Source organism: Symphodus melops (genome assembly GCF_947650265.1).
Source record: "Symphodus melops genome assembly, chromosome: 9".
NCBI lineage: Eukaryota > Metazoa > Chordata > Actinopteri > Labriformes > Labridae > Symphodus > Symphodus melops.
Genome location: NC_136699.1, coordinates 9,541,373 through 9,566,471, shown reverse-complemented (window position 1 = coordinate 9,566,471; position 25,099 = coordinate 9,541,373). Strand labels below are relative to the sequence as shown.

Here is a 25,099-nt window from a genome sequence, read left to right as displayed (position 1 = left end):
AACTAAACTGTACATGTTTTTTATTCCTTCACTCTCCAACCAGGGTAACCATCATTTATTTTAAATTTAACTTTACTGAGGCTGAATATGCATGACAATCATCAGACTAACATTTTCATACATGTATCACACTGCTGTTAATCTCAATGCACCACATAGCCTTAAGAGGGGAACACTTGAGCCTGTTAAGATCTGTGCTGCATTCAATACAGTTGACTTCAATAAATTACTCACAGACAGAAATACTGGGCTGATCCTTTACATTTAAATACAAATGTTGGTGTTAAATTCCCTTTGGAGTTCCACAAGGCTTCGTTCCCAGGCCTCTCATGTTCATCATCTTCATGTTCCCACAGAACAATAGATTATGTTTGTGTGACTTCATTTGACTGGATTGTCGATTTAACAATACAAGAGTACAGCAAAAAAACATTTCTAATGAATCAGAAGACTAAACTAATATCACAGATTTAAAAGCTTTTTGTCTTGAATGTTTTTTATAGTGTGAAAATGTGAAAATGTAAGACTTCAATTTGTTATAATTGTTCTGAAAAACAGCCGAATGAAATCAAATCTTGTTGAGATAATAAGCAACATAACATTTTAAAACATTGAATAAAGTTTATTTAAAATCTATTTACAGCACTGTTAACATTCTTCATGATGACATAAAACTGTGAAATGTACCTCATTAAAAAAACAAGCTCAAGCACACAATCCAGTTTCAATGGATTTCAGTGCCAATCAATATTCACATGAAAAATATGTCAAAATATTTTGCATTCATATTCGTCTGCAGACTGCACGACATGGAAACATTTATGACAGGATCACAAAGAACAGAGAAAAATGAAATCCTTTTTTGGTATCTTACATGACAACAGACACAACATAAAGTTCGATAAATCCTCAAACATTACATCCATCAAAACATACATTCGACTAAACTGTGGCAGATGATGCCTGATCAACAGTGCCAGCCGACTCAGGAAAACCACATCATGGCTGTACAGTATTTCAACCTTACATTGTTTTTCGTTTTACAGTATGCCATCTAATAATGCTAAGATATTTCATGGCATTAAACCTCAGTCCACAGGAAAAACAACCTCAACTCTCAAGGAACTGAGTCCACCTTGGTTTGAAGATACATAACTGTGACCACCTCAGTTTTTAGGATTTTGGGTATATTTCCTCCACTGCTCATGATCCCTCATCTACAGTCAGCTCCTGCAGCTGCTCCTGCACATCATCCAGCTGTTGTGTTTGCTCCTCCTTTTCCTGCTCATGTTTTGCTTCCTGCTGGGTTGTCAGCTCCTCGGCGCCTTCATCCGCTGTTTTTGGTCCATTTTCCAGGTTTTCTGAGCTCTCGAAACAACCAGAATCCCTTGGCTCCTTGGAGTCCACTCCACTTCTGTCCTCCTCCTCTGGCTCCGACTCCTCTTCAACTACAAGAGCCATAGAGACAGAAAGCATAAATAAAATCTGTCCTGGACTCTGACACTTAGAATAAACAAATATACTTGGTGTACTGCTTTTTATTGGAACATTTAGCTCAAATTAAAGATGCAAGTTTATTTTTAGATGAACACATTTTTACTGTGTGTTAACCTACAGTCTCTTAGCAGCTCAGAGGCGTTCAGGATCTTGGAGCGCTGCTCTGGGTCAGTGATGTTCAGCTCATTGAGGTGAGACTCCCTCAGTCCTGCAAAGTCCTCCAGACTCTGGAAACCATGCATGGACAGCAGAGAACTCAGCTCCTGCAACACAACAAGAGAAACGTTTAAACAGATTTCCAACATGACAACTCCATCATGTTTTATCATACAGACAGTGTGAAGCTCACGTTAAGACCAAAGCCGTCCAACACCTCCTCCAGGGTTTTAGGTTTAGAATTGCCTCGGTTGGTCTTGCTGTTGCAACGTCTTCTCCTGGTCGGCGGGCTCTCATCTGGCAGCAGGTTGACGTAGATAAACTTAAAGGAGCCAACTTTGTTGTTGAGCTTCCCTGTCCAGGTCCCCACAGGGGGCTTTTCGATGATGTAGATGACGTCGCCTTTCTGTGACAGAAATGATGCATGAGCACCACGCTTAGTCATCATGATGATGAAAGGATGAATAAACCCAACATTGAACTCGGTATCATTTGGCGCACAGTGAAAACAAGTCTTGATACTCTTCTGAGCTGACTGCTTGATTTACAAACGTCTCTTTATAACCAAAATCATTAAAACTTGTTCAGGAGAAAGCAAAGAAGAATAAAGGTGGAATGACTTGACCTCAAACACTTCACTCTCTGTGGACTCCTGTATGATTTGTAACACAGTCACACAAACTTTACAGATATCATGTTACTTAAAATAAATAAAATAAAATAAAATAAAAAAGCAGTCAGTAAGGGCTCATGTACTCTAAGCTTAGACATAAAGGAGAATAATCAAACGACCCGCCTTGTTCCTCTAAGTTAACAAGCTCCCCAGAGGACGCCACAACGAGACAGCAGAGGAGGCTGAGGGGCAACAGAGACTCACTTGAAGTTTGAGCGACTCCACGTCGTAAGGGCTGGGAGTGAAGTCAGTGTGGACCAAAGCACGACCACAGAATGGTCCGTTATAGGCGAGGCCATTCTCCTCCAGCCTCATGCTGTCCCTCTGACAGTAACCGCTGTCCAGGCTCTGTCTGTCACTGCCTGAAGAGGACAGATGAGAAACTGTGTCAGATTCATATGTAGCCTTTAGATACTTGACATGTTGTTTGCCTCCAGGTCAACAGATAATATAATCGTATTGCAAACATTTGCTTCTAAATGTACAGAAGAGAATGTAAGCGTCGACTAAATATAGAGCATCTTATCGGACATTATTTTGTACATCAAAATGTTATTTTATCTTGTTCCAAAATTATTTTTTAACAAGAATGTGTCACCTCTCTCAGTGGACTCTATTTAGTGGACAACCATGTCCTGCATGAATGGTACTTCAGCTTCCATGATGCCTTGTTGTCCATGACGCTGATGCTTTTTGTAAAAGGGAAGTCTACTCTGGTCTGTTTGTTTTTATTTGGATATAATTTGTCATAACGTTGCACCCGTCACTTTTCTCTCCTTGCTCATAGTCAAATGTTCCGCCGGGCAGACGAAAGTAGGTCAGAATAATAATAATAATTACAACAAAACAACAACAGCTGGCTTGTGCAATGCATAATGCATCCTGATGTAGTAAGACTTCTTTGTATTTGTGGCCCACTGTATGGGATACATGAAATCTTTTTCTGGCTTTAATTGTATGTATACAAATATGAAAGTATGAGCTTTACAAGAGTAGTGCGGCACCACAATTTGAGGAACTATTTTTTTCATTACATTTTTGCATATTAGCACCGTTAAGTATAGATTTACTTCTCTTGAACATTTTTTATTACTTAGCCTGGGTGTACAAGAAAAAATCCCTGGATTAGTTTAACTCTATATCACTTATTAAATCGTGTTGATTACCAGTAAAGATCTTTTAGCTTTCATTTAACATTGTCTCATAGACAGTTCAACTAAATCTACTTTGAAGAATTAGAGACATAAATTGGACTTGGTCATGTCCCTAACTTCGTGTTGAACCCCTCTGCTTTATCAGTACACAGAGGATCTCTTACTTCCTGAGAGCTGGCGGCTGATGAGGCTGGGTGTGGCATCCTCAGACCCAGAGGAGCACACAGACGTCCTCTGTCCTGCGCTCAGATCAGGAAGAAAATCAGAAGAGCTGGGAGAAAGCTCCTCACCACTCTCACCCTGCAGGGACAGAGGACAACAGAAGCTTTCCTAAGAAATCAGTATTAACATAACAGTAATTTGACACAGACCTCTATCATTTAAAAACTGTACTGACATCGCCCTGTGAGAGCTTTCTATTATTTATTGTAGTTTGAAAGAAAAATAGTTTTGCTTATCACTAAATGAAAAGTTTGGTGAATTGATGTCAGAAAATAGTAAAGACTAACAATCACATTTTTTCTAAAGCTCCAGATGACATCTTCGACCACAACCCAACCATACTCATTTATTGTCATAGAGTAAAAATAGGGTAAAAATATTTAAACTGAACAAACTGCAATCCAAGATTTCTGACAGTTTTTCTGGAAAACAAATAATTGATAAAAAACATTGAATCACTTAAGTTATGATCAAAATAGAAACACTAGGGGCTTAGAACTGTTAATATTTGGTAGTTAAAGTTATTTCAACATGTACTAGAGGCTTTACAACTTGGTAAGATAACAATTATAGTAAAGTAACTTGTAGATAGGAAGTTAAATGAACAATGATGCTTTTGAACTGACGTAATTGGACTTTAAAGTTGTAAAACACAGATACAACAAAATGAGAAAGTTCTACAAACTGTGAATTTCATCAAATTTCCCCCTGAGATCAATAAAGTATTTTCTGATTCTGATACTTAGTTTAAAAAAAAAAATCAAGCACAAGATAATAGTAGAGATATTTGTCCACTAGATGGAGACATTTACATCTTTCTGTAGAAACAACAAAAGTCTTAAGATGTAAAGAAATGTTTTTTATAAAGCTGTTAAGTTCAAATACCTTTTATATATTTCATTGTAGCTTTATGTATATACAGTAAATCGTTGCTGTTTTTATACAATGATTATCAATCATGATTCAGGTTAGTGTGGAAGGTACTGTAAACAGGATTTACCCCCTCCTCAGCCAGGGCCTTCTGCACCATCTTGGATGTTTTGCGAGTCATTGTGCGAGAGATGACGTTGCGCCACTTCTTGCCAAGTTTGCTTCCACTTTTCATGACTTCTTCTGCTGTTAGACTGTCTGAAACCTGAGATGGGAGTCAAATAAATCACTATGTCAAAAGTCTTAACAGATGTCAGATGGTTAGAACAACCTCAGTGTAGTTACATGTTGTTGTGACTTTGCTACTGTTACAAGTCAACTCCCAGGTTCTCATAGCCGACAGACTCTGTGGTAATTCTACACAAACACTGCTGATACCCACAAAGTACAACAAAACACATACTCCAGACAACACACACACACGCCCACACACACACATACACCTGTGCTTTATTGTGGGCTGTAGTGTAGACTCAGAATTGAAAGTTAAAAATGTTACAATACTTTTTGAGGGTAAAAAGTACCCTCAAAAACACGCAGAGGTCGAGTACTCAAGGAAGAGGAAGCAAACACAAAGTTACATTGAGTGAACACAGCATGAATTCAGAGAGAATATTTGTTCTGAACCAATAATCTTCAGTCAGTGACAACTAGTACTTTGACTTTAAATCCTGATTACAAACTGAACATTTTCCCGTTGTGTATGCACTTGTAGACAGAGATCATAACTGGCAACCCAAAACTTTGTGGCAAACTATGAAGCACTTTAGTAAATAACGGAGATGACAAACACCTGTCTCACTGCCACACAGATGTGTTGGTATGGAAAGTATATGGAAATAAAAATGCATAAAATTTGATCACAAATGTCTGAATCCTCTGGGGTATAACCACCAGACTAATGGTTTAGTACATGACGCTGAGGCTATGTGCTTGACTGGCTCACAGTGTAAAGGACATCCTGTCTGCTCGCTGCTGTCGTCTTAGCTCGATGCAATGCTTCTTCTACTTACTTCCTCTCTACTTCTGCACTTCTACACTTCTTTCTTTTCAAACTTCCACTTACGTACAGAGATATCTTACTGGAAGGATTTTAAAGTTCTGTGAACATTGAGTTGTCATCCCCCCACACATGCAGCAGTTTGTTAAATCAGGAAGTACAAACTGTGGACTTCTGTAAGAGCCATACTGTAACTCATTAACATTTTGGCGCTCTGGTCTCTTCTGGAGGAACTTAAAACAAAGAATTCAGAAAATAGCTACTTCTATTTTTCTAAAACAGGGATGTTTAGTGTTTATAGTGATGGGCTTGTGTGTTTTAGGAGGATGTTTGACAATGGACAGTCCGACTTACATTCTCCTCAAAGTTCAACTCCTTGTCTGCAACAGGGGATGTAGGTTTGTGCTTCATAAAATCCTTGAAGCTGCTGGACCTCTGCAGAGAAATCTGGAAACACAAAAAGTTACAATAATTTAAAAACAACAACATCAACAAACAGGCAGCAGCTAGCAGCCCAGGCACAGTAAGACTTCTGTCACCAACATGCTAATTTGACTCTTTGGTGGTTGAACACTGATAACGCTCATCTCACAGTCCTGCATATTTTTATCTTTTAAAATGTGTGAACTGTAAACATTTGCGGACGCATTTCTCAGAAGAGTAACAGCCTCTTTTTACAGAGTGATCCAAAATAAAATCATCTAGGTCATTCAATATTTGCATGTTGCAGACGTTCCTGTAGCTGACTTCTGAAACACAGAGGACAAATTGATAGAAACTGTAATCAACAGTTGTGACCTTAACATTTACAGTATGGTTGTGATATGTAAAATAAGAAAAGAAGAAGAATTTAATGTACATTAAAGTCAGTATAAAAATACAGGTTTCTAAAGTGAATGTGACAGTAGTAGTGGAGATCAAAGATGCCATAAAAATCTCCATTCTAATATACAATTATATTGTGGATCAATTGTCTTTGTCAAAAACAAAAAATTAATTGGGTTACCTCAATGTCACATCATTCTCTCTCTTATTCAATTTAAAATGTCTCATTTGTTTTTTTTATTTTAGCACAAAGCAATGAATCATTTTTAAAAGAGCTGATGATGGAACAGAAATTAGACTGTCATCTGCATTCTGCAGAAAACTACACATGCAGATGAACAAAATAGGATTATTTCCCCTCTCTTCGTCATGACTCCCTCCTCTTCAGAGTTTCTCTTATCTGTGGGGGTAATCCTCACACTTGTTTTCCACTTTACCACATGTCACTGTTCATTATCTTATCGCTGATCATCCTTCTTCAGTCTGGCTTGAAACCACAGGAAACGGACAAAGCTTGAGCAACTGCCAAACGCCAGTCTCTGCAGACATGCAGTAAGTGAGTGCAGCTGAAGGTGTCTGTGTCTCAACAATTAAAATTGCAGTGCAGTAAAGGGGACAAATTACATTTATAACCACAATGCCTCTATGAGTCTATGAGAGAATCCGTCTTCTGGAGGACAGAGACTATAGACTGCAGCCTCGGTTTTTGCCGTTAACAATTACCATATGCGCTCGGAGAGGATTGCTGAGAAAACACCAATGTGTAAAGATGCGTTGTGAAATAAACCACATGAAGGGAGAAGTAGATGGGAATAAGGGCACTGGTGTTGAGCATAGGAGGCCCACTCTCATGGTGGTTGCAGCGCAAGACAAAAGCCACAAAGTCTGCTGTGAGTCAAACGACAACTGCAGTGCAATGACCTGTTAAACTGGCTCACAGAGACCTAAACAGAGACCCTGTTAAAAGAAGAAGAACTCTACATCTCTAAAGGAGCACAATGTCGAAGAAACAATATAGTTAGCTGTTAAATAAGTTTAAGAATTTGAAAAGGGCTGAGCTTCAGGTTTCTGTGTTTATATGTGTGGGTTTTTATATGTGTGGGTTTCTGCTTAACCACAAAGGTTTGCTGCAACTTGAGCACACATCCTGTGTTGAAAAGATGTGCACATAGAGACAGCTGGATGTGTTTCAAGGGTACAACAAAGACCTCTTCAGGCTCATACAATAATATTTCAATTAATCAATAATTTTACATTTGAGCGCTTTAGCACTAAATTCTCTTCCTGTCTGAAACAAAACAAAGAAACTCACCTTCTTCTTCTGCGTCTGCTCCTTCTCAGAGGCATTGGAAGGCCGTCGCCTTAACATGTTCTTCTTCTTCAGTGGTCCTTCAGAATTCTCTGGACTAAAAGAACGATACACCGGGTTGAATCAGAGAGGATTTCTATCTCTGGGCTGTCAGTGCCAGAGCTGTCAGATAAGAAAACACAGCGGGAGGTAGAGCTAGACTCTGCAGCAGCTAAAAGAAGTGCAGAAGCACAGAGAGGAAGTCACATGGCCACACAGAAACTGAAAAGTCAAACCCTGTTTTTAGAGCACAGGTTTACACACTGCCCTACAAGCTAAAACACTCTGTTGCTCTCAACTGAACTGTCATACACAAAACACAGAACACGAAAATGTCTTGGTAAATTAATTTGACTGTTTAGATTAAAAATAACAGCAAGTTGTTTTCACTTTTAATTGCCTAACAGAACATTTAAAATTAATTGTGATCATATTATATATGTCTGGCTGCTCAAATGTAACTAGAGCTGAGACCAATGATCTACTGATTACTTTTACAAAAAACCCTGAAATAATAACATTCCCTTTTCCCGTTTGCAGTAAGACCTTGTGGTGGAAACGGCTTAAAAATGTATCTTCACACTGGAGACACGAGAATCATGGATTAAATCTATACAAAAGAAGAAGAAAAACAACACATAAATGATCTAACTGATACAAACAGATTTTTTGTTTTTCGACTCATCAATGTATTCACAGTTTCAGGTCAGCCCAGTGAAGGGCTCTCAGTGAGCATGATTTAACACGTCACCTTTGGTACCAGTAAGAGCGTGAATACATCCTGCAGTTTGCGGAACCACATCCGTACACCCACTGACACCAGTCTTAAAATTCAGCAGAAAGCTGAAGGGAATGTGTTAGGAAGGATCTCCACCATGCAACACAGAAGGTTTTGAGGTTTCAACCAGCTCTGTGCGTTTACAATGTCTGACGCAAAACATGTAGTTACGTTTTTCTAAAACTTGTTAGCTCTGACTGGCAAATGAGTCATTATTTGTCATCACAGCTGAAGTGTTGAAGTGAGAGAGATCTAAAGGTGATAGAAAGAAACTCAGTAAGGTCTTTGCAGCTGCAGTACGAGGCCAGCTGCGGCTTACACAGGTAATAATAACATCACACACTGGAGAGTATTCAGGATATTAAAACAAAACAATGTTTACAAGAATGAACAGAGGATGTACTTGTCAATGGGCAAGGCAGGCAACTGCTTGGGGCCCTAGACCAGTAAGGGGCAACTGGATGGATTTTTTGCCTTGGGCCCCATCAGACTAGACCAAACACTTCTGACAGTGCAGACTCTAAACAACAGCAGTCCAAGTGAGTCACAGAAATGTGCGTGCCTCTGACTGCACACTCAGACTCCAGGACAGGTCAAACACAGGCAGTGAGGGAAGTACAACATCAAGTCAAGTTTAGCTTGTTATTTTGGTGGAGAAGAAAACCACATGATACAAGGAGGGTGCCCTATTTAAGCTTCCTGTCACACGAGTAAAGGCTGGCATGAAAAACTGATCCGTCTGCACATCTTCAATGATGTGTCAAAAACAAAAACATCAACATGAGACGTAAAAGAAAAATTCAATATAACACTATCAAAGTCTAATAACTAAACATGATACATTTTGAGAAATGATAAAGATAAAATAAATAAATGTTACAAAACTTATAATATAAACATATTTCATAACATTATTGTATTGAAAAATATATATTTTTTGTGATGAGTATAGATATAGTGTAGGTAGCTTTTACGTGTTGACAGTGTATGCTTAAAGCCAATTGTGTCTTTATAAAGTTTTTTTTTTCAAACTGAAAAACAAAAAATCTGCAAATATACTCACAATTTAAATTTCCATTAAAACACAGTTTTGAGTAAAATAATGCCAAACATTTAACCATACAGTAAGTGGAAAGTGAAACTGGTAATAAGTGTATGTACAACTCTCAGGTACCCTGAATACCGTTTGACCACTAGTTGTGCCATGGAGCAATGTTTTGATAATTGACTTCAGAATTGACAATTATTGATTTCAAATCTGCTCTGCATGAAAAGGGAAGTGACTTCATACAGTTTCTTTGGACACATGATGTTTATAGGTCAGTCAGCCTTGATAGAAACATAACATTGTTCAATAACCAGAACAGCCCTCAGGACATCTTTAAGTCAACTCATTCTGATGTAAGCGCACTTGCTATCGTGCCAGGAGTATGCTGACCAACCCAGATGAAAACATGCAAAGATGTTGAAACTTCACAGTAGCTACAGAACAAAAGGCACAGCAGCAAAAGAGGCTTTTCTTCATAGAAAACAATGATCTCACATGGATAGTTCCTCTTTTCTTTTTTACAGCCTCTTTACCACAACCCTACGCAGAGCGGATATGGACCAACATGCCTTTTCTGAAAGCAGTCCCGTTGAGTTGCCATGTGATTTCAGTGATGCACGTGTCTGATGAGAGTGAGGCAGGGTGTGGGGCAATGTTCACACCTTCAAGAGGAGCTGCTCTCCAAATGTTGCAGAAGAAAACTTCCAAACTTTAACTTTTTTTTAACACTACACTAATAATCTCTTCAATGCCCAATTTATCCGATATGTCCTTGGACAAGACACTTAACCCTAAATTGCCACCGGCGAATAAATGGAAATGAAGGGGATTAATTGATACTGATGGATACTTTCCAAAGCAACCTCTACCTTCAGTGTGTGAATAAGTAGATGTGACCTGCAGTGTAAAAGCACTATAGTAATCAGAAGACTAGGAAAGCACTACACAAGCTTAAGTCTATTTGCCATTTTTTATATTTTAAGAAGAGAAGCGTTGCTGGTTTACATCTACTGAAATGATCCATGATAAAAATATATTAATCAATTTCACTGTGCTTCCAAGGAAGTACAGAAATGTGTTGTAAGGACAATTTGAGATAAAAGACCCAGCAATAACCTGGAATAAAAAATAAATTAAACCTTTTGAATTATTGCAATCAAAAACTAACGTCTATTAATCGATGCTGAATCATCCCAAGTCAAGCTCTTTATGACCGGTCGTGCCAAAAATGATGATGACTCCAGTCTACAACACTGTTTTCAGGAGTTTTACTTCAATAAAATAGAGATTATATCAGCTGGTGATACAAATATCCAATTACAAACCACAAGGCTAAAACATAAAAAAAAAATCACATAAAAGATCATTTTCAAACATTTTAAACAATATCAGCATAATATTCTCCTTATAATGAAATAATTTAAATAATCAAACAGATTTAGCCTTTTATTTCAAAAAGGCTAAATGACTCTCAACCTGGTATAGCTGCTAAACAGAGACTGCATAGGGGTAACACTGGTGTGCAAGTCGGAGCAGAGATGAAGCTGCTCAGTTGATGTTGTGGAGAAGAGTGACGGTCAGAGCTATGAGGGTCAGCGAGGAGGAGCAGACAGAGGCAGAGGAACCAGGAGCACTGAAGGGCTCTGTGTTTTTCAGCATCCAGTCCTTCTCCTCGTGTAGTTTTTGTCTGTCCAGTTCCGGACCCACCAGCCTCCGGATTGTCTCATAGTAATTATTCAGCCAACGAAGCTGGAAGGAAATAAGATCACTCAGAATTAAGTAAAATAGGCGGCTGGTACTAATAAAAAGCCTAAATTTTTTTTTTTAATTTAAAAGTAAAACAAATTTAATCTATGTATTGTCTGTATTACTACACACACACACAAAATATTGCAACAAAATATCGAAGAATGGATATAATTTCAAATATTTATTTCAAAAAATATAAAGAAAAAATCTTTGGCCGAAAGTAAGAAAAAGGTCCACATGTCAAGTAAATGTGTTTGAAATCGAGTATGAGAATGAGGAATAAGTTCAGTACTTGTAATTGTGCAGCTCTAGAGTAAATATAATGAGTCCCTCGACATCATTAATTTCTATCTCGTTCTTGTGTTATTTAACTTTTCACCTATCTGCTGTTTGAACAGACAAAAGAAGATTATCTCCAGTCTTGCAGGTATAGAAAGGTTAAGTGCGTCCTTTTTTGTGAAATGATGTCTCTTTTGATCAAAAGAAAGTAAACACAGAAGCTGATTTCACAGGTGGTTTTGTTTCTTCAACACTGTTCTGATCTCACTCTGAGCTGCAGAAATGCTTGTAAGTGTGAAAGAGGAAACAGCTTAACACCAATGAATGAGAGGGATGGTATACAGTGTTCAGATATTGAACAGAAAACTTATAATTTCTTTGGCGAAGTAAACTTACATTAGAGCTCACAACTTGGTCCTAACGCCTTTTTTTTTTTTGATTTGATGAAACGTCTCAGTATGCAGACTTTCAATAAGATATCAATTAGATATAGTCAAATATAATTATCACCTGTTCTGAGCTGAGGAGAGAGGTGTCGATCAGTTTCCTGTCGTATGGGACCAGCGACACAGTGTCAAAGGTCATGTAGTTATGACCATACTGAGGGAAGGAAAAGTACACATTAAAGTGAATAAACAGGACACATCGGCGAGAGAAAATAAAAAAAGGTCCTGATCATCTGCTCTTTATCTACCTTTGTTTGAACAGGTACAACAACAACAACGTCTTCAATTCTGATCCCAAAGTCATTCTCCTTGTAGTACCCAGGTTCTTCGAGGAATACGTCACCAGTTTAGTGTTTAGTGTTTGTCAGACATGAAATGAAACTTAAATTTACAGTATTTTCTAAAAAGATCATATTGTTTGTTATCTGTACTTTACTTTAGTAAAATAAAAATAAAAATCTTACCTATAGATGTAAACATGCCAGACCTGAAGGGAATGTTGTTACCCTGAAAGCCAACTGGCCCTGAAACAATCAAAAAAACATAATTGGTACCGATCACACTACAGAACACATTTAATCTATTTATCACAATGAGTTCCTTTTAACACATACATTAACACATAACGTCTGAAATAAAGTTATTAGCTGTCATCCTCTGTGCAGACTCTACTCTCTTCTCACTCATTCATATTTCTACAGATTATGTTTACCACAATTAGTTATTTAATTCATTAGTTACCACTTACCATCAAATATTCTGGTGATCGATTTACTACATTTGAAAAGCACAACCTCACGCCTTCAAAACCTTCTCCAGTATTAGAATTGGTCGCTTCTCTTAGTTTAAAGCTGCTCTATGGAGATTTGTTGGTGAAATTTGAAAGTTGGAGGAGTGAAAAAAATTACATGCTATATTTTCTGAACTGAATACACAATCTTTACTCAGAGGGAAAAAAAGGATCCCTGAGGACCTGTAAAACTCCCGTTTGGAGCTAAAAAGTTTTCACTGTGGACCCCCCACCATAACTTCTTGTGCAGCATTTTATCTTCAAACAGTTTTTCAGGGACCAAATTTTCCTCTGAGGCCAGTTTGTGTATAGAGTTATGAACATATACCACAGAATCTGTACACTTCTTAAACATTCACATTTGTCTGTCAAAACCCATACTGAACCTTTACGATAACTATACAGGGAGTTTCTTAATTGGATAGTTTCCAGAAAGATCAAGACGTTGAAAGATCGTACTCTGTTAAATGGTTAAAGGTCACATATTGTGAGAAATACACTTAACCTTGTTTTTCTAACACTAATATGAGTCCCTAGCATGTCGACAACACCCTGAATATAGTAATGTCCATCTTCTCTGTCTGATGCTAGCTACACTCTTTGACAATGTGTGCATTTAGAGATTTCCCCTTCTTGACATCACAAAGGGCAGTAACCCCTCCCACAGCGAGGTGTTGCTCTGCCCTCAGCAGGGATGTAATAGAGGGGTATACAGGCATGCTCACATACAGGATCAGAGGGGATTTGTAACAAATTTCACAGACTTGTTTTGGGGACCTCTAAGACTGTTGATATATGACCTTTAAAGGAAAGTTACAGCTGTTTTGTGACATTTTATAGGCTTCATAATAATCCCTTCATAAAAAACATGGATCCTTTGAAACTATTATTATTTTAAAATACAATACAAACCAGTATTGCCTGTTCAAATACCAGTAAAACTAAAACTATTCACACTCAAACATGTGAGTTATATTCAGCTCATAAATATTATCACACCTGCTGAGCTAAAAGCTGCACAGTGTAAACACGCTGACTTTGATGCCTCTCATGGGTTAAGAAAAGAAATATGTCAGGAGGTATGATTCATGCTTTAAAACGTGTTTTCGTGATGAGGAAGTAAGTACAGTTTTTCATTTTGGGTTGTAAACTCTGGAAAATAAAAAGAGGAACATACACTCATGAACTCCAAAGTAGTTTCCAACACCATGACCTGTGCCATGGCCATAGTTAAGGCCCACCTCCCACAATGCCCTGCGGCCAAGCATCTCCATGTTTACACCTGTTGATTACAAAAAACAAAAAACGAAGAAGTGTTTGAGGATTCAAAGACCCTGCTGCTGAAAAACTCCTGTAATTCATGCACTCAGAAAACACAAATATCGACCAGTTAGGAAACGGGGCTCTCTGGTGGTAAAACCATGTATTTCAGGATAAAGTTAAAGTATTTCAAAGTTGATTATAAACATTCATGACTGTTTTTCATTACTACCTCTTGTTCCTGAGGGGAAGATGGTTCGTGATATTTCAATGTTTCCCATGAGTACTCGAGTGAAGGCATCCTGTAAAACAAAACAAAAAAAGTTTTTGTTTTACATTGGAATAAATGTTTTGTGAGGGAATAATCCTGCAACTTTATTTTACAACAATAAGTAAAAAAATAAAAAATAAAAAATCTTGCTTATGTCATTTAATTCAATTATGATGATTCAATTCTAGATGGATCCAACATCCCACTGCTGAAGAAAGAAACATAATCCACAGCTCTGTGGTTGATTAACCATGTCTTGTGTTTTGGGGGATAAAATGTAAACATCCTTCGAAACATTCACACTTTTATTGTAACACATATATTATATGTAACCTTTTGCATGGCTGTAGGAGTTCCCCAGTGAACTGTCCGAGTGATGTCAGTGGTCCCGTCTCTGATTATAGTGAGAGGGAGAGAGAGTGACTCATTTCAAATGCAAATGATGTGATGTGAAACCAGAGAGTTTCTCAGTGAAGTGTGTTTTGACTCACAGATACTGGCCGCCAGAGTCGACCAGGTACATCTCGTCAACTGTCAACTTCCGGCTTGTTCCTTTTGAAGGACTAAATACGGAAAACAGGAAATAACCACAACTGTCATTTGCTCTCCTATGGCACCTAACATCCCCAAGGACCTTTTTCCAAAGCATGTATCACATCTGGAGTAGCTTACTATTACACTATGATTAAACATATTATAAAGTCAAGCTCTTTTCCAACCACCTGATGTCTCTGTTGACCATCTTGCATTATCCAAACCAGGCTGGAAAACTATAAACCAGTATTAGCAGTAAACGAGGTAACTTCAGAGTTAACTCTGCTTTCAGGATGACAAAGGCGGCTCCCTTCTTGATCATGGTAAGCATGCTGAACACCTAATCTGCCCCGGAGAAGGTTATAGTCAAAATAGTCTGTGTGGTCAGTGAAGCCAGATAACTGAGAGATACATACGTTGAACTTGCTTCCTATAGTATAATAATAATGATTGTTTTGAAAGAGCTGAAAATGGGAGCAACTATAGGCAACAACAAATAGGATTGGGGCCTGATGTTCAGAATGAGGACCACAGTAAATACAAGAATGAAAACCACTGACTGCAAGCTCTGATAAATGTTGTTGATTCCTGGGAGTCTCCAAGGCTATGCATGTTATGTGGGTCATTGGCTCACGTGTTTCTGTAACTACACTATCAATCAGAGGGGAGAGACAGTTTTTTCTTATTCCCCAAGTACTTTTGTTACACATGTTTTTAAATATTTTTATATTTCTTTTTTTTTTTTTACATTTGTGAGATAGCCTTCAGTGAAAAGCTTGTACAGTATGGGCCAAGTCAGATTTAATCATGGGTAAGTGAAATTTCATGGTCAGCATTTGAAACTTATACATGCGACATGAATCAATAATGCTTTATAAAAGCATCATTAGACATTAACCCTTTCACACTTTCCATGTCATCATTTGCTTATTGTTTGTGAGACTAAATACAATGATTGTCCATTCTCAAATTCTGAGCGCTTTACTGCTTCTACAGAGCAGTATAAAATAAAAGTGAAAATATCAGTTTAAAGCAGCATTATGAAACAAGTAAGCCTTACAAATAAGAGCCTGGAAGTCATTATAATCTTACAATGACTTGTTATAAAAGGATTTTAACATCTATTATTACAATCCGTTATGCTTCTTCTTGCACAACGTATTCTGTTTGAAATGGATAGGAGAAACACAAGGTTTTTGGCAGAAAGTAAACTTTTCTTCTTGCCAGTTTTTGCACACTATTCTCAAGAGGATCGACATGGTAAAATCTAAGACAGTGGTTCCCAAAGCGGGAAAAAAAAAGCATATCTTGTCCATTTGTATATACACGATTTTTATCCTAAATTACTGAAACAATACTACGTGTTTGGATTTTTTTTGAGAGCTGTAGGTTGAAAAGACTGGGAACTCCTGATCTAAGAGACTAAATTTGTTGCTCGAGGAAAACTGGAAGAGAAAAATTGAGTAGACAAGAAAAAAACTGATCTCCGAGAGAGAATACTAATCAGGAACTATGGAAGTGCAGAGTTGTGAAGAAAAACAAATTCATGCTACATGCTGCTTTAAATCTCATAGGGTGTCTTAAAAAAACGCAGTAGTTTTAAAAACAAAATAAAACACAGTGGTCCCTCATCCTCCATGTTGACAGACCAGCTTTAAATCTGACCTGGGGCTCGTTTCCTGCATGTCTCCCTCCCTGGTGTCTCACTCTGTCCACTGTCCTATCAAATAACAGCATCAAAGCAACAATAGAAATTTACTGCGAATAATATATATCTGAAAAATAAGAAAAAGTAGTGCTTCAACCTATGGATTGTGAAGAAAAACTAAAGCTATAATTGAATATCTATTGTTTGATTTAAAAAGAAGAGGGTTCATTTGAATCAGTTTAACCTGTAGTGGGCGAGTGCAGCGTTGGGTCCACTTGCAGAGATGGTCTCAAAGCTCGGGCCTCTGCTGTCCTTTTGTTTGCTGTAATGAACCTTTAATTAACTTTAAACATCAAAATGAGTGTTATCACAACTATTTCAATTCTAAGTGTATTTTAATTAACATGTACTTAACAGAGTCCTTAAGCCTCCTTATATTTTTATTTTGCATCATAATAGCATTTCTAGGCTCTCATATTCTAGCTTGTAAATGACAGAAAAAAAAAATATTTCCATTCTCTTGCATGTGAACTCACCTTCGACAATTATTGACGTATTCTGAAGCCGTCAGCTCGGTCTCTTTCCCCTGGGGCACCGCCTTCTCCAGCCACATCAGCAGCTGGATGACTGCGACTGCATCCCTCACCTGCACAGAGCAACAAAGACACACTGACCAGGAGAGCCTCAGCATCAGTCACAAATACACAATTTGACAATTGACACTATAATGTTGAGATGCTGCACTAAACATAAGTGTAATAAACTGTTTAGACTGAAACTCATACCTGACAATGGTCTCACCTACAGTAAATAGTTTAGGCTCTAACTGTATCTGGTCTTGTAAATGAAGCTTCATAAACAAAACAAAAACAGGTGTGCTCTTTCTAAGTTGTCCTACTGTTTGTGCTGATGTGTGCAGAAAACATACGTGAGCGTCCCTTAGGATCCGCTGCTCTGTCTCATCCTTCACTGCTTTAGTTGTGAGCACAGGAGAGTAGGAGCTTGTCAGGAGTTTGTCCTAATTGATGCAGAAAGCAATTACAATTTACACAACAAATATAATACCAGATAGTCAGAGAGAAGCTTTGTGTACTTTGATCCCCAAAACACAATATACACTTTTATCATTTACTTCTAAACACTACATCTAGTTTATGAGGTGTAAATAGTAACTTATTGACTGGGTGACGTTGATTCGACAAACTAACTATGGAGTTTAGCTGAGCTGTAAAACGTCTGTCTGTCTGTCTGTCTGTCTGTCTGTCTATATGGACTGTATTATTTTACATATTTTTGGACACATCAACAGGAACAAGATTAAAAAATATATATTTTTCGAAAAACATGGACAAACACTGTAGAGTGAAAAGTCTGAGTTTGAAGCTATTTCTTCACTACTTTCACATCACACAAACTCATTTGATCCCTCGCTTATACAACAAATATTGATTAGTTGAGCTGAAGAAACTTGGACAACGTCCATAACTCATGTACAAAATTTTTATCCCAGCCAACAAGTCTCACTGCATGACTCACTGCAGCCCATACAGCAACACAAGAGCCATAACAGCAGATCTTAATACTGTATGTGCCCAGAGGTTTACATTCAAGATGGAAACAAAATCAGATTCTTATGCTAACTGTAGCTAAATCATGCGTCCCACTTCAGCTAATGAACTGTAATATTTTCATACCTCTGGTGTAATGATCTCATATAAGGCGTAGTTTGTGTATTCAGTTCCAATCCAAACTTTAACGCCCGGCTGGGCCACATACTCCTTCAGATTATCTCTGACAGTGTCGTATTCTTTTAGCTGCACACAGAGTGGCCCCTCACAGGACGCGTTCAGGTACACCTTGAGCTCCTCTGAAACTCTGTGCGTGTGCACAAAGAGCCTGCGGAAGATGTGGTAAAAACAGAAGGCCAAAGACAAGGGTCAAACAGAGGAGTGGACTAATCCTGTAAATCCTAGTATCTCAGTACACATGTGATGGGAGCTGCAGGGAAATGGACAAACAAGGAAACATCAAAAGAATACTAAACAAACGTGTAGTTACTGAAAATGGACTCACCAGATCTGATCCATTGTGAGCAGTGTGTAGGAGTAGAAGAAGGGATTGTATGGGATGTCGTTGCCACGCAGATTAAATAGCCCTATAAATTAAAAAATAAATAAGTAAAAACAACCCCAGACTTTCAGCACTGTCTACTTCACTCACATAAACTACATGACTCTGTGCCAGGAAATGGTGATTACAGTTTGTCTTAAGTACTGGACTGTGATTAGTTTTGTGTCCCTGTCATTAAATACAGGCTCAGTCATCTAGAAATATGAAGACAGACGGGGTCATTTATTCACAAGAAAGATGATTTGAATTATTCATGAAAACTGGCCGAGAGCTCAACCAAACATCAAGGGTACATATCAAAAAGTTCAGAAAACATGATTAGTTACTTCTTAGGTAATGTGTATTTCTTTACATTTACTTTAAAGTCTACACCTGTTTCTGACATTAAACTACAAACTGTACAGAAGTCATTGAGATTTGGATAATCTGAAATGCACACTTAAACTGCTCATATAAACAGCATTAATCAGTGAATTCAGAAGTTATTCCCTATCATTATTTTTACATCAACATTATTACCAGAAGTCGTTCTGAAAAGCTGAATCGTCAATGTGTGAGTTACTTACAGGCTGTTTCATCCAGTGCTGACAGCAGGACAGCTGTCGGTTCGTATGGATTGTCCCTCATCTGATTCCGTATGTCCTCCACTTTTATTTGCCAAGAACGTTCTGCAAACACACCCACATATTATTTTTATTTTGCATCCACATGACAATAAACACTCGACGTATAATTGGATTGGTTGTGGAGCTCGTTTTTACCATGATGCTGACGTAGGGTGTAAACAGTGGAATAGCTGCTCCATGACTGTTCCTATTAATTATTCTCTTAACACCCAACATCAGTATTGTTAAACACTTAATATCATAAATTAAGATCTAAACCTATTTCCATACTTTAAATGCTACATATTATGTAGAACCTACATTAAAAAGGCAGATGGCTACTGTTGAGTCAGCTTTTCAGCAGCTCTAAAACATTGTACAAGAAGCCTTTTTTTCCAGCTGACAGTCAAATGTAAATACACACAACCATACACAAACACCATTAGATTTATGATACGCTCCATTAGTCCCATTATTGTATTCTCCAACCATGAAGAACAATAAAGCCCACGAGTGTGCAGACAACTTCCTATTCAGGAGACTCTCCATCTCTTAAACATGATCTGTGTTTGATCTTCCATAAAGTCATACACACATGAGCAGGCTGTTTATGGCTGTGTTTGTGGAGCTGCTTATCGCTGGGAGTTTGCAGGTATTTATCAGCACATCGATAAAGACAGGGAGACGAGCAGACTGCACAGTGTGTGTGTGTACAACAGAGACACAAACCCTTGTAAGTAAACCTACGTATGACTCTGTCGGGCAGGGAGCTGATGTTGTCAAGAGGGATGGGTGGTCGAGCAGTCCACACTTTGTCAACCTGGTTCACAGGGATGGACTTCAGACTGCGATTGCTTGACTCCAGATTCATGTTGTAGTTCTCCTTTGTTTCTAATGGAGGAAACAGCGGAAGATTTCACACATAGAAGCAAATCAATCTCAAGTAAACAGTCTGTGTGGCGACTGGAGGCTCCATCAATAATTTTCCATCTACTTGAGCGTGTGCTTTATTGACGTTAATGCGAACTGACAGGCGGGATGGATAAAAGAGACTCACGAAGGGAGAAGAGGAAGGGGTCAAAGCCAATCTCGCCTCCTGGTGGAACTTCAGAGATGAGCCACTCTGCTATACTGATGATGGACACTGGAGAACATCACACATGACAGACTCAAGTCTAGTTACTATTTACATAGGAAGATGTGACACCATAAATCAAATTTAACAGCGGGTTATAATTTTAGAAAATGAAAATGTTTCTAAATGACTTTTTTTTGTGAACAAAATGTTTATCCGTCCAAAGCACATGAGAAAAAAGCAGAAAAATGTAATCCAACAAATGTAATCAATAGCATTTAAGAACATAAAACAATACATAGTGACTTAAAGTATCAAAATTACTGAAATACAAACCATTTCATTTACTGACAGTGAAAGGTCAGATTATTGTCTTTTTGAAATGTTTTATAAGGAGTGACCTGTGTCATATATATATATATATGTATATGTATATGTATATGTATGTGTATATATATATATATATATATATATATATAAATGAAGGTGGAGAAGTGCGCAGCTTTGCCAGAGATGTTTTGTGCAATTAGAGTAAAGACTGAATTAAAGTTGTGATAAAGTTCTGTTATTTGCAAACGTAAAGGTCTGAAATTAAAAATAAAAACTCTGTGCTGTTTTTATTGTCGTGAACAGATTCTTCATATCTGAACCTGCTCCTGTGTTGGAGGCACTCAACCTCAAGCACTTATGATCCCACTGATGAAATAAATTTGAAATATAATTCGTCTTTTTTTCATTTTCTAACTGTTTCTAACACTTGTTTTACAATCAACTAAATATGTCATTGTAACGTGAGCAGTAAAATTAACATTGAATATTTGAATGTTTGTAGCAGAGGGATTCTGTTAGCCTATCTTAAATGTGTTTGGATGGGAGGAAATGGAAACACCCAGAGAAATCCCATCAGGGACTTGTAACCCACAAAGTCTTTGTCCAAAAGCCATCTTGATTTGAGGAGACATCAATTATGTTAAGATACAGTATTTGTTGTGTTGAAATTTAAATTCTACTCAAAGGCACACTCGTCGATATCCCGCAAAAAGATTAGCCTTTTAAAAGCATCATGACACGTCACACACCTTATGTGGATTAATAACTTAGCGAGAAGATATGCCAACAAACACCTTTTTTGAACAACTTTGTTGGAAACCTTTTAAGAAACAAGCCTTTGGTGTGCAAAGAAAAAACATCTTCATCCACTCATGAATTTGGAACAGAAACAAAGGTCTTTGGTTCTTTTTTTGTTAGGTCGAGAAACCTGGCCGTTTGAATACTACAACAGAGGTGGATCACTATTAGACATTCAAGAGCCGAGCAATTTGCCTCGCTCAGAAAGCCAAAACTACAACTGACCAAATCTGTACTGCCAAATCACCATCTCATGATTATTCATCAGCTTATGGAGTGAGAAATGACATGCAGTGTTTCTGTTTATTCCTTATTTCTGTTTTCACCAGCTTTCATTTTGCAGTGCTGAATTTTACATCAAATGTGTATTGTTTTAATTTATATTTAATGCCTTTTTAGTGTGTAAGCATCAGCATTCAGTTTGAAAATTAGCACCATCCAAATACAAAAAAGTATAAATATAAAAGCTGGTCAATTCAGACACCTTTTAATATTGACTGGCTGGTGGACAAAGTTATTAACATCCTGTCAGCATTGTATGTTCAAACGGTGTTTCAAAGACGACACATAGTTTAGTTGTTTGAGGGCTATTTTTTACCATGTAAATCCTGTAATAGTGGGTGTCGCCTGTCAGGATATTTTAACGCTAGAGCTTCAAATCCACAAATATTTGATCGGCATCCATTTGTCCTGTGTAGTCAAAACAAGTAGACCAAATGTTATCCCCCCCCTACCGTCTTTTTCAAGCTCCCAGTTGCAGTCCAGCTGTCTCTCGGCTTGGACCCAGTAGCGGCTGTCTGTCCACAGAGCTGCCTTTGTCGGTGTAACTATGGCAGTTCCTGGAGAGAAGCAGAGGAGCTGTGATACGGAGAGGGCAGCAGTGACAGCAATAAAAATCAATGTTTATTGAGAACAATTTATTATGGTACACACCATTTTACCAATAAAAGTGTATGGGGACAAACAAGAATGTTAAAAAACAGTCAGGAGAAGGAGTTGGTAATACATTGTCCTATCTTTGTTTCTTCCTCACAGGAGCAACATAAGCAGATCCCTGAATACACATTTTAGAAGTTGGTTATAGATGATGGACCAAGGAATGAGACTTTTTCTCTTTGGAGTAAACATCACTTTATTTTTTTTCAGTCCTTTTCTCTTTAAATTCAATCAAGAGCTCAGTACAGAAATATGCACAATCATTAATGCTGATCACCATCTTTGGCCGGAAAATAGACATCATGATTTAATGTTCCGGCTGTGTGGGAGAGGATCATTCTAATGGATGATCAGATGTAATGATGCAGCCAATAGAAGCAATAAAACTGAGAGAGCAAGGAGGAGACGTCTGGTTTGTAAGGATGTGGGATGAAAGTTGAAAAGCTGCATGATCGCAGAACTCAGACGTGGGGAGTTGAGTCATGGGTAAGACGAGGAGGAGGAGGAGGGAAAGGGGGATGAAGGAGATGAGGAGGTGGGAAAGGATTGTACCTGCGGATCCTGTAAAGCCGGTCATGAAGGCCATCCTGGCATCCCGTGGTGCAATATACTCACTCTGTCAGAAAAAAAAAAGAGCAGGTTAGCACGCCTTTCTCTCTCTCACGTGTCTCCCACACACACATTCACACACACCAGTAAAACTCAGATAAAATAAGTATGATGGACAGCAGATGTACCAGGTGGGCGTCAGTGCCAGGGATGATGTAGGCAGAGATATTCAGGGGACGCATTAGCTCTCGTAACTCCTGCAGCTGGAGGGTGGTATTTACTGCTGTGCTGGGGAGGTACTGTTCAACAGACACACACACACACACACACACACACACACACACACACACACACACACACACACACACACACACAACATACAACAAAAGGGAGTGTTAAAAGTCTTTAGAAGAATAGCTGATTCATCTCTTTCTTTATCTGCCCTCGTAATCATTAACCTCATCGCAGGTGCTTTAATCATTTGCTAGATAACACGTGCAGCATGTTATACTACAGGAAATACTGTTTTATGTTTACAGGGACACATCTACAACTTCTTTTTTCAAAATATTGTTTTCATATCTCAATGATAACCCGTTAATAATGATCAAAATCACAATGTTGATTCCACTCACCGGTGGAGACAGCGAGCAGTTCCTCTCAGTTTGCTCATATAACACAACAGCGACAGTGTGTCCTGATATGAGAAGAGCACAGTGACATAGAGACCTTGGAAAGTGACACTGGAGCTGAGCTATGAAAGCACATATTTAGATTCCGAAAAGCTCTTTTGTCAGGGGATTAATTTATTGTTTATCAGTGTCTTTCAGACAAAGTAACTGTGAGAGCTGAATCAATTCATCTCCAAGCTTTGAACTGATGAGGACAGAAACATCTGCTCAATCAAAGTGAAAGGACAAACAAAGCAGCTGTGCAAGAAAAGAAAAAAAATCACATGAACATTTATTCTCTCAGAGAATTAACAAACTCAGTGGAGACTGTGATCAAGATCTGATACAAATGAAAAGAAAGAGTGCAGATCTGTTTCAGCTGCACTCTTTTTAAGATGAAACGTATCAAATAATTCCAGATGAATAAAATCCAGAAAGAGCAGATGGCAATTTATCATGCTTCCTCTTCTAGCTATGAAGTGTTAAACAATCAAACTGATTGGAGCAGTTGAAAAAAAAATGTTACACATCATCTGTTTGTACATTTGACATTACTGTACAGCTCCTGTCCTGGTTGTGGACAAATAGAAGGAGGAAAGCTTTCACACACACAGACCACATAGACATAAACACTGAGCGGACACAAAAAGAATGCATGTTAAAGATAAACTTCTTACCTGTTAGCCACAAAGCCAACAGCCAGACACAGGACAGCATGTTGACAGGAAAAGAGCCAAACACTGAGCGGCCACAAACCAGATTCCCCTGACGTGTGCGCGGCAAATGTGAGAAAGTGCGTTTGGGAGTCTGTTGAGAAATTGCGTGTGGGTGTCTGCCCGAAAACGCACGACTGTCCTCTCTCTCTTTTCTCTCTCCTCCTCCTCCTCCTCCTCCTCCTCCTCAGCCACTGCTCACTATCTCCTCTCACTGTGGACCTTTGATAGGAATCATGTGCAGAGGCTTTTCACAAGAACTTTTGATTCACAGAAACATCTATTTACTTCTTGACCAAAAACACAATGAACCACGCCACAGTGACCACCCACCTGATTTAGAAATCCTTACTGTGCATCTTACTCAGTTGCTCAACTATTTTTTTCATTTATTTTTACACACAATTGTGCCACAGGGAAACTCCCTCTAGGATGCAGGGTTATCTAGCATGTGTGTATTCAAATAAAAACAAAATGCTTTTCCTTAAGTATTGCTATAAGACACCAACCCTGCATGAAATCAGTGCCATCACGCTTTACAACAATGATAGATCTGTTTATATAAACTAAGTTTATAAATGTAGAAGTTGTAGATCATGCACATAAATGCATCTGTATGTTTCTGTATCTGCAGATCAATAGATAATAGACAGAGCCTTAATTGCAATCATGCATAGATTTCCA

The 25,099-nt window shown here is 38.2% G+C and overlaps 2 protein-coding genes across 2 annotated transcripts; both read right to left on the bottom strand.

The window, feature by feature from the left end:
- Positions 1 to 596: 596 nt before the first annotated feature.
- On the bottom strand, positions 597 to 8,013 carry sash3 (SAM and SH3 domain containing 3). Its single transcript, XM_079352754.1, has 8 exons — positions 7,770 to 8,013; positions 5,987 to 6,079; positions 4,703 to 4,837; positions 3,645 to 3,780; positions 2,531 to 2,688; positions 1,847 to 2,059; positions 1,616 to 1,760; positions 597 to 1,448 (listed from the first exon to the last, which is right to left on the bottom strand). Exons 1-8 carry the CDS (start codon positions 7,824 to 7,826, stop codon positions 1,204 to 1,206), a joined length of 1,182 nt encoding a protein of 393 aa, XP_079208880.1. The 5' UTR covers positions 7,827 to 8,013; the 3' UTR covers positions 597 to 1,203.
- A 2,871-nt stretch (positions 8,014 to 10,884) lies between these two features.
- xpnpep2 (X-prolyl aminopeptidase (aminopeptidase P) 2, membrane-bound) lies at positions 10,885 to 24,605 on the bottom strand. The gene is made up of 21 exons (XM_079351993.1): positions 24,380 to 24,605; positions 23,667 to 23,728; positions 23,220 to 23,330; positions 23,035 to 23,098; positions 22,281 to 22,385; positions 20,401 to 20,487; positions 20,091 to 20,234; positions 19,305 to 19,406; positions 18,682 to 18,763; positions 18,303 to 18,504; positions 17,537 to 17,626; positions 17,145 to 17,254; positions 16,853 to 16,930; positions 14,918 to 14,989; positions 14,760 to 14,820; positions 14,388 to 14,457; positions 14,073 to 14,177; positions 12,570 to 12,629; positions 12,354 to 12,430; positions 12,170 to 12,259; positions 10,885 to 11,380 (listed from the first exon to the last, which is right to left on the bottom strand). The coding sequence occupies exons 1-21, from the start codon at positions 24,417 to 24,419 to the stop codon at positions 11,180 to 11,182; spliced, it is 2,013 nt and encodes a 670-aa protein (XP_079208119.1). The 5' UTR covers positions 24,420 to 24,605; the 3' UTR covers positions 10,885 to 11,179.
- Between the last annotated feature and the right edge of the window lie 494 nt (positions 24,606 to 25,099).

Bases quoted from the DNA above. Each gene is read 5' to 3' on its own strand.
- xpnpep2 (XM_079351993.1), bottom strand. From the start codon at position 24,419: ATGCTGTCCTGTGTCTGGCTGTTGGCTTTGTGGCTAACAG. The intron at 22,386-23,034 runs GTACAATCCTTT...GCTTCTCTCCAG, and splicing joins CGGCTTTACAGGATCCGCAG to GAACTGCCATAGTTACACCG. The intron at 12,260-12,353 runs GTAGATAAAGAG...TCCTTCCCTCAG, and splicing joins TTGTACCTGTTCAAACAAAG to TATGGTCATAACTACATGAC.
- sash3 (XM_079352754.1), bottom strand. From the start codon at position 7,826: ATGTTAAGGCGACGGCCTTCCAATGCCTCTGAGAAGGAGCAGACGCAG. The intron at 3,781-4,702 runs GTAAATCCTGTT...CTGTCCCTGCAG, and splicing joins AGGCCCTGGCTGAGGAGGGG to GGTGAGAGTGGTGAGGAGCT. The intron at 1,449-1,615 runs GTAGGTTAACAC...TGGCTCTTGTAG, and splicing joins CTCTGAGCTGCTAAGAGACT to TTGAAGAGGAGTCGGAGCCA.